This window comes from Hypanus sabinus, chromosome 9, assembly GCF_030144855.1.
Source record: "Hypanus sabinus isolate sHypSab1 chromosome 9, sHypSab1.hap1, whole genome shotgun sequence".
Lineage (NCBI taxonomy): Eukaryota > Metazoa > Chordata > Chondrichthyes > Myliobatiformes > Dasyatidae > Hypanus > Hypanus sabinus.
The window spans coordinates 122,214,523-122,228,255 of NC_082714.1; the positions used below are offsets into that span (position 1 = coordinate 122,214,523).

The window sequence follows — 13,733 nt, forward strand, 5'->3', positions numbered from 1 at the left end:
AAATGTTTTGTGTGTGTCACTCTGAATTTGCAGCATCTGCAGAATCTCTTGTGTTTATAATTTTATACAATATAACCCTCATCAACCAAACAGTTAAGTCGGTAAATGCTCATAGTTCTGTGAAAGGAATTTTGGATGATTTCCATACTAAGAGGAGCAATCTGGAATTTTATAGCCTTTAAACTTAATAAAGGAAACCATTTCCATCATGTTTACACTGGCTGCTGTCTTTGTATGGTGCTGTAGTTACAGTGGGGCATTGGTTTATGGTTTATGTTTGAAGAATGCTCTGTCTTCTTGCACTTCTCATGATATTTTCTAAATGAATGTAAGAAATTATGTTAACACCTGTGGCATCCCTACATGTTAGATAGTAATGAAATCAGTTGTAATTTATTTGAAAAAGCATGGATTCTAACAGACAATTATTAAGTAGCTCCTTTAAATAAAGCTTTAAAAACATGATATTCATTGCCATCGTAGCCAGGTAAAAGTGATAAAAATTGAAGTTTAATATTTACTTCCATGTAATAGTTTTAAAATATATTTATCATACATTTGATGTTGACTTGCCTATCAGTTCATTAATTAGTGCAGATCATCGAAGTCACTTTCAATTTTACTCATTTTGTCTTCTTGATATGTTCGAAGGAAATAGGATTCTTGGAAAAGCATGTAATTACCAGTATAAAGTTCTATGTAATTGAGGCCAAAAATAAATTGCCCCAAATGCAAAGAGCAATATGGGTACAAATTGTACTTAAAATTACACATTTTGAGAAGGGATTTTTGATACAAATTTCTGCTCAAATTCATGTGCATATTACTGCATGGAATTTCTATCATGAATCATCATGATCAGGGAGTCTTTTGCTTGTCATATTTTAAAAGAATTGGCAAAATTCCTTTCCATGTTTGTGTGGTAATCTGGTGCAATTTTATTAATATGCCTTAAAATACGTTTGGAGCTGAAGGTCATGAAAATTCAATTTGTGCTGGATATACTTTGTGTAGAATTTCCTCAATTTTTCTGTCAGCATATTTGTTTTCTGATTTTAAAGTAATTATTCTGAAAGAAACCAGGGCCATCGAGCTGAAACTTTAGATCTACATGTTTATAAAAGAAAGAAATTGCTGTGCTTGGTGGCCTGTGTAATAAAGCACAGCTGCTGAGTTTGTAAACCATAATGTTACATGATCAATTCCTGACCAGTGAAAGTCTGCTGATCATGCCATGATACCTTTGAGGTGCTCCAATCAACGTTAGTTTCTCAGGGTTAGAAACTAAATGTTTAAGAAGCAAAAGTGTTCTTCCTGCTGATTATTTTTCTTGAACTTCAATCTTTTGATCACATTTCTTTTACACATCAAATTTTAGGAAATAGGAATAGGTCATGGCATTGATGGCTCAAAGCAGCAACTTTGCAGAAAATGCAGAAAAATTAGGCCAATGGTTCATGTTATTAATTATTCAAATTAACTTAAGAAAAGACACAATGACAGGGAAGTAAATGGAGTGACCTAGAGTGACACACACAAATTACTGGAAGAACTCAGTAGGTCAGGTGTCATCTATGGAAATTAATAAACAGATGACATTTCGGGCTAAGATCCTTAACTCTGAAGAATCATTTCCATAGATGCTCCCTGACCTGCTGAGATCCTTCAGCACTTTGTGTGTGTTATTTTGGATTTCCAACATCTTTCTTGTGTTTATAGAGTGATCCAGAGTCAGATTTTATACAGACAAAAGAGAATGAAAGGAAGGAAGTGTATTATGACAGAACAAAAGAAAAAGGATAATTAAGGAAAAATAACTCTAGAAAATTATCTATGAATAACTTACTGTCTTTGGCAGTGAGATTCATAAAGCTTCACTGTTACTTTGTGGGATTCCTGGGTGGTGATGTAGCAGGACTTTATGCATGCTATTATCAAGTTCCTTAAGAGATAAAATACCTGCCTTAAATGGCTGCAATAAGATTAAAATAGATAAATCGACAAATTTCAAAATACGCTATTGAGAGACTGACGTGGAAGTATTTTTCCTTAGATGGTAACACAGCTAATTGGGGAATAACTCAAATTACGCAAGCAAATAGTCTATTTCAAATCCATGCAAATTGCTGCTATACCAAAACTTACTGCATAAAGCTATGAGCTTGCCACTAATTTTTGTTCAATTTTTTGGGCTGCCTGTTTTGGATCTGCTCCTGATTTTGGTCCCTGACGTCTAACAGTGAACTTCTGTGTGGTTAGCACCTTACTTAACTTCACATGGCTAGATCCATGGTTCTGGTGGTGAAATAATTGACTGACAATCCTTTCACTCATAAAATAAAAAGGTCATGAGCCAATTGAAAAATGCGTAGCCAAAAAATCTTGAAGTGAGAAGACAGAAGAACATGGACAAAAACAATTATCTAGCTATTATTCTATTTATCTTCAAATTTACATTAGATTTTAGATTAAGAATGATTTGTTTCTCCTAATTTTCTACTTTCTGCACACTTATTGATAACTTAACGAGAGATCAACAAAAAAACCAGAGAGAGGCATAAATCGATCTCACCTATCCTCCGAGTAACATTACAGCCGTTAGTTAGAGACACCTACCTGGAATTACCCAAAGAATCAGCCGGAATATAACCTGCAATACAAAATGATTTGTGCCACTTAAGCCTATTGATGTTTGCAATTTGCTGTGCATCAAAGCACATCTTGGGCAAATGTTCAGTTTCACCTCCACACATTGCAAAATGCAAATTTCAAATAAAAAATACAGCAGCTGCTGTATAAACTCCCAGTGCTATTCTATCAACTAAATGATGGCAAACGACACCTATTGCAATAACTACAGAGAAAAGTTTCATGAAGATGAGGGCCACATTGGTTCCTCCACCGATGTAGCTTGGCCGTTTTAAAGTGATTGCCTTCAATTCATTTTCCTTTAAGAAAATAGCATAATTTGTTTTTTAAAACTTGCAACTCATCTCTGAATTTTTAGTACAGTTATTTGGGAATTTACATTATTTGGGATTGACACAGTTGATGACATTTATTTTGAAAGTGCTATTACTTCTTCCAGTGAAGCGAAATGCACATTCAAAATGTTTGGACTGCCTAAGTCTTATTGTAATTCTGTCTATTCATACCATGTATATAGAGCTAGTTGTTATTCACTTAGCTAAATGCAGAAACTCTGCTGGATCATACAGTGATTACTAGATTAGGTTCGATGTATCAAATGTGGCTAAGCCTCTTGAAAGCAGAGGCCTGGAAGATTACCTGATGAGTTTAAGAGAAATGGATTGGCAGGAGAGACAGAAAAACAGGAGAAAATATTGTGCAAGTTTGAGAAAACAGTGGGAAGCAATTAAGTGCTGTTTGCTGAGAGGTTAGAGGTAGGTAATAATTTCCTTCAGGATTTATTTCTTCCCTGTACTTTCCTGTGTTAAGTTTAATTTGAAAATAATGTTAGGGAGAGGACTGTCATGCTTTCCAGGCTATATGAATTATTCCTTCATTTAAAGGTCAAATATAATGCATATTGATAAAATTAGAGATTAATTTAAGAATGCCAGATAGAAGTCAATCTCAGGAAAGTGAACCATTGCATTGAATGGAGAATACTTCAACAATCTGATGTAGGTGGCAGTGCTGGAAAAGAGCAGGGAGCACATTTTAATAGGTGCCGAATGTAACACCCTTAGTCTGAAACACCGAGAAACAAAATCAATGGCATTTTAGTTTTTTAAAATCAAAATTAGGTAGAATGTAAAATTGAAGAGGTAATGATGAGCTTAGAGCAGACTTCAGAAAGACCTTAGAGGTTATTTTGTCTAGTTTTTGGTTCAAGCTAAAGGAGTGCATAAACATCAATAAAGATTTAAAATTCAAGTTTTCTCAGAGCAACAGTTTTACAATGTAGTATTATAGAAATTATTGAAATTATGGGAGCTTAGCAATGAATCAATAGATAGTTGCATTAGTTGAAAGATTTTCAATTATATCTATTGCATATTTAATATTTCAGTAATACTGTAAATATACTGTTTGATTAAGCATTCTTTATTGTTTACATAATTCACTGTGGGTTATATGTATGAATTATGTAAATGACATACATTATTATGCCAACACATCATAAATGAGTGCCTCACTAAAATAAAATATAGTAGACATGTTTATCCCTGAGCTCCCACATTATTCTTTTGATTAGTCTACAAAACATAACAAGGAGGTTTTACAATGAACCTGAGTTCACTTGGTACGTACCTGTTGAAGTGCTGTCATGCCACATGTTATGAGTGATGGAAGTAAGCACCCCATATCCATTGCATCACGTTCCCTTACCACTACACAGAAAAATTATGCACAAACTAACAGAAAGGCCTTGAGTCTGGTTTGTGGTGTAAAGCGTTTCAACCAGTACTTGCATGGGAGAGAGTTTACCCTCATCACTGATCATCAACCACTGGTGTCCAGTTTCAAGCCACAGAAGGGTGTTCCACTGACAGCAACAGCATGTAAGCAGGGATGGGATATGCTTCTTAGAGGCCACAAGTACAAGTTCGAATTCAACAAGACAGCTGATCATGGAAATGATGATGGGGTGTTCCTTTTACCCTTGGAAAAGGAAAGTTTACAAAAGAAGACCCTCCTCTTGACCTATTCTCCCTAATTTGTTATGGATTATGTGCACAAAATATGTGAATATCATACATCATTGCACCACCACATCATAAAAGAGCATGAACATGTTTATCCTTGGGATCCCGTGTTTTTCTTTCAATCAGTTTATAGAGTTACAAAACTTAACAATACCATTAAATTCATTTCGGCGATTAATAAATTTGGCAGAAGATTTGCCCGGGGATTTCCTGAAAGCTACTCTTGAATGCCATTTTGGTTTTCTCTGGAGGTGCTGTAGAACGCCCACTGACATGCACAAACTAATGGAATGTATCATGCTGCCTACATGAGAGGCAGGAGTATGTCAAAAATAAATTTCTACTTTTGTCAACATTGCAGGATAGATTGGTTAGGATCTGTTTACTCTTTACTTGAGCTGTGCACTTCACATGCATTTGGAATTTTATTTTATTAACTTATTTGTGGTAATATTTTGTTTTATGTGCTGTGTGTGATATACATACTGTGGGTGCATTGTGGTCTGGTGGAATATTTCATTTGATTGCATATAAGTGCAGTCAGATGAACTTCAACTTGAATGAAGGAAAAGAGGATAAAGGTGAAAGGAATTAGATTGAGTAAATGGGAATCAAACTATATTCATTTGAAAAGTTTGCAATAACATGGATGGATTGGAATCTGTGTTTATTGCAATGTTGTTATTTCTCTATATTTTCAATAGGCCTTCAGTAACTGCATTGGACTTTCATCCCAATATGTTCTCAACCGTGAAGTTTGCTTTGCTCCTACAACACTGCTTTTATCAGTTTGTACTCTGAAAACCTCAACGATACTTCCTCTTCTTTGACTACACCTGTGCCCTCTGTTTTGGCATTGTTTCCTCTGCCTTTCATGAAATTTATAAGATGCAGTTGGACATACCCTATTTCTTTCTAACATATTAACATTCTTTATTAATGCCACCCTTCACTTTCTTCCCCCTCAACTATCTATCTGAATACTTACCATAAGTTTTCCATTAAAAATGCTTTTAAATCCATCTTTTTGTCTCCTTTTTAAATCTTCACTCATAGCTCAGTGCTCTCTTCCCTTATGTCAGTCTGCAAAATATCTTGAGAGTCATTTTATGTTAATACCACTATATAAATACACATTATTATTTTTGTCTCATTTCCAGACATGGCCTGTGATTAGGGAATGAGAGATTGTTAAGTAAAAGGTCTCTTGTGACTATAAACAGAAGCCTGGTTTTTCTGTCAGTGTGTTAGGACTACTCTAGATATATCGGTAGTCAATACATGCCTACCTATGCTTCTTAATACATCATTATTAATAATGCAAACCAGGGCCATTTTTTTGCCAACTCCCTTTTTACTACAATGTTAAGAAAACTTGTTATACTATATTTCTCATGGGCTCCATTAACAACCTTACTAGTTTTTGGATGGCTGCTGAGTTTAGAATTCATGCTGCTTTCTTCTACACTGGATTACCAGTAAATGAGGTCAATGAAATGATATTGGAATGCAGGGTAATCCAAACTTCTGTGGAGCAAATGAAAGAGCTTTAATGCTTGCATAAAATTAAATCCACTAAAAGACAATTAGTCTAAAACCAAATGTTCCAAACCCTAGACAAGGCTGAATTTAGTTCCCCACTCAAATCGGATGATGTGAAAGGTTGTTTTAAAAAACTTTGGCTTGAATTTCGAGCAGGAGATCAGCAGGCTCCTTGTCTGTGTGTGTGTTAAACAGGGTAAAGCAGGCTACATTTGACTTTCACTCACTACATTCTTCCAGGTAGAAACTGCAGTGTCCTTGATTTCCAAGGTTCATTCACAGTGGGAGCTGGTGAATGTTGTGCGATTCTCTTCAGAAAGAGGATTTGTTAGTATATGTAACAATTTAATTTAAATCAATAATAGACATTAATTTATTTTGTGTTTTCACTGTGTAAGCCAGAAAATCCAAATTCCACTTCATCTTCATCTGTAAGTGTTACGTATGTTTTTTTGCACAGTGGATGCTTATTTATTTTAGACATACACCATGGTAACAGGCCCTTCCAGCCCAACAAGTCCCCAATTACACTCATGCGACCAACTAATCTACCAGCCTGTACATCTTTGGAAAGTGGGAGCAAACCAGAGGACCTGGAGGGAGCCAACACCATCATGGGAAGAAAGTCCTTAGAGACAGCGGCAGAATTGAACCCATGTCGCTGGTGCTGTAATGCCATTATGCTAGCCACTATGCTACAGGCCTCCCCCTTTTGGTGTTGAATCCTCATTATCCTCAGCTCTGGAAGTAAAGGAAAGTTTGGAGAGCTTTAGTTTTGATACATTCAGTGCAGTCATTACAAAGCTTCACACTCTCTTGTTGATACTGAATGCGGTTGTGCTCGTGTCCCAGAAACTTTGCAGAGGACCAACACAGAGTAACTTTGGAGTCATACAGTGATACAAGACAGTGCTCTTTCAACCACCAAGTCCATGCTAAGGAAATCCCCACAATTCCAGGAAGAACATGCAAACTCCACATGGGCAACATCACAGATCAAGTTTTAAACTGAGGAAATGGACTTGCGTGGCACCACCTTACCAGCTGCACTTCACGGATGTAGATAGAATGGCTTCTGAAACTTAGCCTGTAATCCACATGCCCGCTAGGCCTTGCAGTGGTATTCCTACCTGTTGCTTGCGCAGCTCAATATTGCAAAGCAAAAAAGAAAAAAAGTAGACTAATGGAATAGAGAAAAGAAATCAAAGTAAAGGAGTGAAAAGGGCAAAAGTAGAGTTAAAGATGTTGTGACTGTCACATTATACAGTACTCAATGCTGTGAGAGTTTTAAATCTGTCTTAGCAATAATGAACAGGGAGTAACACTCGCACAGGACAAACAAGCATGCAGTATTAAGTCTCAAATTTGCTTGACACATAAAGACTTATCCACATGTAGCAGACTAAAGGATACAGATCTAAATTCAAAATGTTCTCTGGAGTCAGTCATAGAGATAGGCATCTTTAGTACATTGGTTATGAAAAAATGTTTTATCATTAGTACGTTATCCAGATTTACACTGTTGTGTGATAGTTCCCAACATTCTTAAACTGTGACTGTGAACTTGGAGTTAGGCTACTTCCTTAAGAAGCAAATGGTGTGTAGATTGAATCATTGAGTGTTTTCTAAAACTGGAGCTGACTATTTATGCAGGACAGAATTTATATTTTGCTGAGCTTTGTATTTGGCTACAATTTAATGGTTTCATTTTACTACATGTCCCGCTTTGAGATTTCATTTGTAATCCACCTTTATCTGGATGCTATCCTTAAGCACAATGGAGTGTACCAGAATTTAGCTACTGCGAATGTAGTGACTGCACAAGGACACACTAAAGTCTTCCAATAATGTTAAGGTGAATTATAGTTTTAAGTAGACAAAAGTGGTTCCATTCAGTACACTATGATTTGAGTATTGATCCTGATGAGTAAGAAAGTAGATTATCCATATTAATGGAATCTATTGTACTGTGTCGTTTCTGTGTTCATAGCAACACTGGACAAAGAACTGCTTATAATTTGGAGAATGATCAAGCCAGCTGTAAATTGCCAGCAAAGGTTATTTTTAAAGATTTGAATTAATCAAATATTAATATGAATACAGTCTACATTAATGGCAATTTTACTTGTATAATGCCATATGTATTTTTTCAGAAGCTTCACTTGTTCCTAATAAATTTTCATTTACCTTTCAATTATTTTCTTGTTTTATCACTTTCAAAGACACCAGTGCTTGAGAGTAGTAATTCTTATTACCCATTATCAGCATTGAACAGTCTCAGGGTAAAATGCCTTGCACAGTTTAGAGCAGGGGCTCCCAACCTGGGATCTACGGATCCCTTGCATAATGGTATTTGTCCTTGGCATAAAAAAGGTTCGGAAGCCCTGGTTTAGAAGATGATTAAAGGGAGACAGCAATTCTTCTGGTGATTAGGAAGTACTAAATACTTTTCTCATACCCTCTTTACTGAAACCAAACTCATTTAATAAAGTTGTGTTTGAGTCAGGTAACCAGCCTTATCCAGGTATTCATCTGTTACAATCTAGGCTGAAATGAACTGAATTAATTATTTTAATTAGTTATTTTTACAGGAAACTAAGTAGCATCTTTCTTTGATATGCTGCATTTCGAGATAAAAGGATAATGAGAGAGGACATGTCTTAGTGAAACTTTATCTTTTAATTAATAACGTTTACATTGTATTATTTGTATTACATTCTTATTATTTTGTTCTTTTCAAATATTCATCGCGCTTAATTAAGTGTTTATAAATCTAATGAGGCAAATGTACTGAATGTGTTCCACAGATGCGAAGTAAGATACGTGTTGCACTGATTTAAAATAAGCAGATCATCTAAAGTATTTTTCCAACAAGTTGCATGCAGTGATTTTACTAATTTTTGGCTTTGTACCAATTGAAGGATAATTGCCAGTAGAGAGTATCAGATAGCTTCCTGATCAAGAAACCATAGCTTTATGCAAGAAAATTAAAAAAAAAATCATTGGAGTATGATACTTGTGCAACATGGCTACTGCATTTTCATTGGAATATGTCTAAACTAACAAAAGACATTTTGGAGGCATTACCTATGCCCAGTGAAGAAAACTGTAAACTATAAGGATAGTAGAATGACAGTGGTAATAGATTCCAGACCTGGGGTTCTTAGCAGCCTTGACTAGGAATTAGATCCAAAACATTGCTTCTCTGGCACAACGCTAAAAATTGACATGATTTGGATGGAAAAAATGGAAAAAGATTAAGTTGAGTAGTTTGGGAAAATTGTATTTCTGATGATTGAGGAATCCATGTTGAGGGGTAGTCACCAATTTAAAATTAATAATGATTGAATGAGGCAAGGGAGAGAGAAAAATTTAATTTAATGGAAAGTTCTTAGAATATTTAATAATTAAAACTAGCTAATAGAGAAGACATTGCCTTTTAATGGGGATATTGAAAACACTCTTGAACATAAAAAAGGTGAAGAGGAAAGGAAAGAAGACTAAAGCGTGTATCTGAACGGCTGCATGAAAGAGCTAGTGCACAAATTATTACTGACTGGCCTTCGATGCTGTAAACCTCTATGAGCTGCATTGTGCTGACGCTCTTTGCAACTCTCACCCTTGTCTAAGCAATTGATTTTAATCTCAGTAACAGTAAAGAATTAAGATAAAAGTTAATGAAGAGGGTAATAACAAAAATGTGGTAGACTGCAAAGCAAAACCAAATAATATATGGAGCATACTGCAACTGCAAGTACTTTCAGTGAACAGCTGAAACTGTGGTGTGCTTATAAGCAGTCTACTCAAGTAGTCTAGATCAGAGGGCATCTAATGTGCTCATTTTATAGGGGTGAGATTAATGTGGAACATGGACTTAGTTTTCATAGTTAAACAATGTTAATAAGGCTTGTGTTTATCCTTGTTTCAGCCTCATTTTGCCCCACAAAATTACATGCTACAAATGCTGAACTTAGCGGGGTGGGCCTGCAACCACCCACATGGCTGCGAGATACACGAGGAGGTTCACAAGATCAGCCTTGTGCTTGGAGACTTCCCAAATAGGAACATAAAAATAGAGATTTCATTTGAACGTTGAATGGTTGCACTCAGAGTTTGGTACTCGTTAAATAAAATTGTTTGTAGCCAAATAATAAATCAAGCGTTGCATTTCCAAAAATCCCAAACTGCTCAATTAATTGCAGTTTCTTAAAATATACAGCATGTTGTGTATAATTTGAAATGAGTCATCTTTTTATAAAAAGGGTTAGAACTAACTTCAATGCAATATTTCAATAATTGATGTGTTGCTTCAGAAAGACTTGGCTTTCTATTTCAGCCAAGTGCCAGAATGTATTGTAAATTGAGGTAACCTTTCTTAGAGATTAAAAGTACAGAAATCTATTCACCAAAGAAATTACAGTTTATATCCTCTAAATAGTTACCTAGAAATGGGATAAGGCAGTTAAGTGTAACACAGCAGAACATTGGGTCTTTTGGCTGGTTCAGCCACGATCTGATTGAATGGAGGAGCAGGCTCAATGGGCCAGATGGCTCTCTCATGCTCCTATTTCTTAAGTTCTCATGTTATTTTGTCTCCAATATCTAAAGTGGAAAGCAATAATTACAACTGAGTTTATACTTGCAGAAGGGGACGCATCTGCAAAAGCAAGTTATCTCTGTCTTTCAGGAATAAACAATGGGGGATTTTAATATGCACCTAGATTGGGAAAATCAGGTCCGTTCAGAATCCCTATGAAAATAATCTGTACAATACGTACAAGCAATTCCATGATGGGTCATATGGCTTTGATGCACCATCAATAACTCACTCTGAGACGTAAGGCAAGATATCGGCTTTTATTGACTGAAGAAGGAACCAGCAGTGAGTGACCATCATATTACATCCTGGAGAATGAGGCAGAGGATTAGACCTGAATCGCCTTTATACAGGGGCCTGTGGGAGGAGCCACAGGAGCAGTCAGAAGGGGGCGTGTCCAGACAGGCACATAGTTCACCACAGGCTTACTGAAAGCTCCTATGTCTTATGGTCTTAGTATCATGTAAGGTTTGTAGAGCAGGAGAGAGGAAGTAGAAAGTAGGTGGAAGTAGTGCAAGTAATAGGGCAGGAGGTGTTGATAGAGAATATAAGGATTATATTTTCACTTTAGCTGCTGTTAAGGTGCTTGAATTTCTTGCATTTCAAAGTTCAACATACATTTATTTTCGAAGTACATATACTGTATACAACCTTGAGATTTATCTCCTTACAGGCAGCCTCTAAACAAAGATACCCATTACAAAAAAGACTGTCAAACACTGAAAGTGCAGAAAGAACACAAATCATGCAAACAATAAAAGTAAGCAGATAACATTCAGAACTGAAGTTCACAAAAGTGAGTACGCAGCCACGAAGCCAGCCAAACCTAATCCAAGAGCTCGTTAATTGTAGGCCACAGTCTCAGATCAGTGCAGAGATGAATAAACCCCGTGAAGCTGTGAGCTAATACTAGACCGTCCCTCACCTCCTGACAACCTGACCTTTTCAATCTGGTCCAATGTTTAAATCAGTCAAACCTCAGGTCGTTCCTTGCTCTAGGACCCAGGCCCTGCTGCATCAATACATTCTTGGGCCTGGGCCCTGTCAGTTCGATTTGGCCCATACCTGACATTTCCAAACTGGCCTGGGGCTTAAGTCGGCCAAGCAGCCAGTCATCCATCACCCTCTGGACTGGACCCCAACACCTTGACTCTGCTTCGCTTTGGTTCTGCCATTTCAAATCACCTCCAAGTCCACTCCAGCAATGGTCAAACATGAGCTCATTCCCCAGCTCCAAATATTGACCTCCTCTTTTCACCAGCTTTCTGAAAATTTGGGCCAATGAAATCTCTCTTCCGTCCAATTCTAAATGAGACCCTGCAATGTGACATCTGGATAATCTGTCTGAACTTCTTCCTATCAATTTTTCAAACAATTTCCTAAACTCCTAGACTATATCTAGAATGCACTTTCCTATAAGAGCAGATAGCTCCTTTCAGCCATTGTTGGATGTAATTTTTCATCTGTCCTTTCCTCTACCATTACACACAACCCTCAATCAATCAAACAGAGTGGGTCCCACTAGTAGTGCACTTGGATCACTGTGATGACAGTCTTGCAAAGTTTCATTTCGTTTCTGTAGTAATGCAGAATACTACCACGCGGTACAACCTCAGCAGTATCTTCTGATTCCAAATTAGATGTAGATCACTGAATAATGCTGATACCTTTATGTAGAGTTTCTGCCTGTTTCAGTGCAGAATCATTTTTATAAAGTGACTTGGCAGAGATTAATCTTAAGCAATTAATTTACTATTTATTTTGGGGTGGTATTGCATAGTATATACTGTATGGACAACATTCATCTTTGACCTTCCATATGAAAATGCAAAATATATTATTAAACTTAGACAATATTAGGTGTTCATACCTTTTTAGAAAGAGCTTTATGCAAGCCACTTTCATTATATGAGTACAGGCTGTTGGATAATACTGTTAAGATGCACTAAGGATGTGGAAGGATGTTATCACCAAAGTTTTTTTTTTAACACACTGATGCTTTGAGCCTAGTGTAATGTTTTCTAAATCACTGGAATCTATGGAGGAAAATACAAGATTATCTTTGTAAAAAAATCCATTATTCTCCTTCGCTTATCATTTTGATACTTAGTCTTCCCATTAACTGATACTGTTAAGGTTAACTGGGCGAGCGGTCGGCAATGATGGGAACTAAGCTTCTGTATGAATGCAAGGTATATATTATGCAGACTTAATACACTTGGAATATTATGAAATTGCATTTAAGTCATGTAATCACACTGATTATTGGCTGGTGATGCATCAGCACCGGAATTTTAGACAAATGGCCCCGGCTTCGAATCCAGCCAGCTCCTTGTACGCTATTCATTAGTGCTGGGTTGAGCGTCAAGCTAGCAATTCGGCATTGCAAAAAACAGACAGAATGCTAAAGAAGCGGCAAGATTGCCACTCAATGCACCACAAGGTGCAGAGGGGACATCAGTTACACAGACAACTGGTCAAAGCATAAATCCATTTTTACAATATGTCGTAAGTTCATTTTGATGTGGTCACCAGATGTCCAAGAACAGCACTGGACGTTGAGTTGGGGAAATAGAGAAATAGTAATATTTTTAATGAACATTTTTTTTGTTGTAATTATTCATTCTCAATTGTGCTCAACTATTTCTTTCAGAAGGACAACAGATATGGGAGGTAGAGGCAACAGTAGATAAAGACAAAAGCCAGTCGGTGAGTATGAAGATGAAAACATGCTTTAGAGTCAGATGTGCTTTTCATGAGTGATTCCCCATCTGCAGATTTTCCAGAAAACTTTAATAGTGGAAAGATGGCTTAAGTTATGCTAATTGCAGCTGAGAAACGTGAACTGAAAGAAAAGTATCAGAAATGATAAAGCACTAGCCCATTCTATTATGGAATAAATTTGTTTTATCTTCACCTGT

The 13,733-nt window shown here is 36.5% G+C and overlaps 1 protein-coding gene across 2 annotated transcripts in view; it reads left to right on the plus strand.

Annotated features, from left to right (window-relative positions):
* The window catches only part of nfatc2a (nuclear factor of activated T cells 2a), a 133,207-nt gene that overhangs the window by 56,846 nt on the left and 62,628 nt on the right, over positions 1–13,733 (plus strand). For both annotated transcript variants that reach the window (XM_059980486.1, XM_059980487.1), the window contains exon 7: positions 13,466–13,521. In XM_059980486.1, coding sequence (XP_059836469.1) covers positions 13,466–13,521 — 56 coding nt within the window. The remainder of the gene's footprint in view (positions 1–13,465; positions 13,522–13,733) is intronic.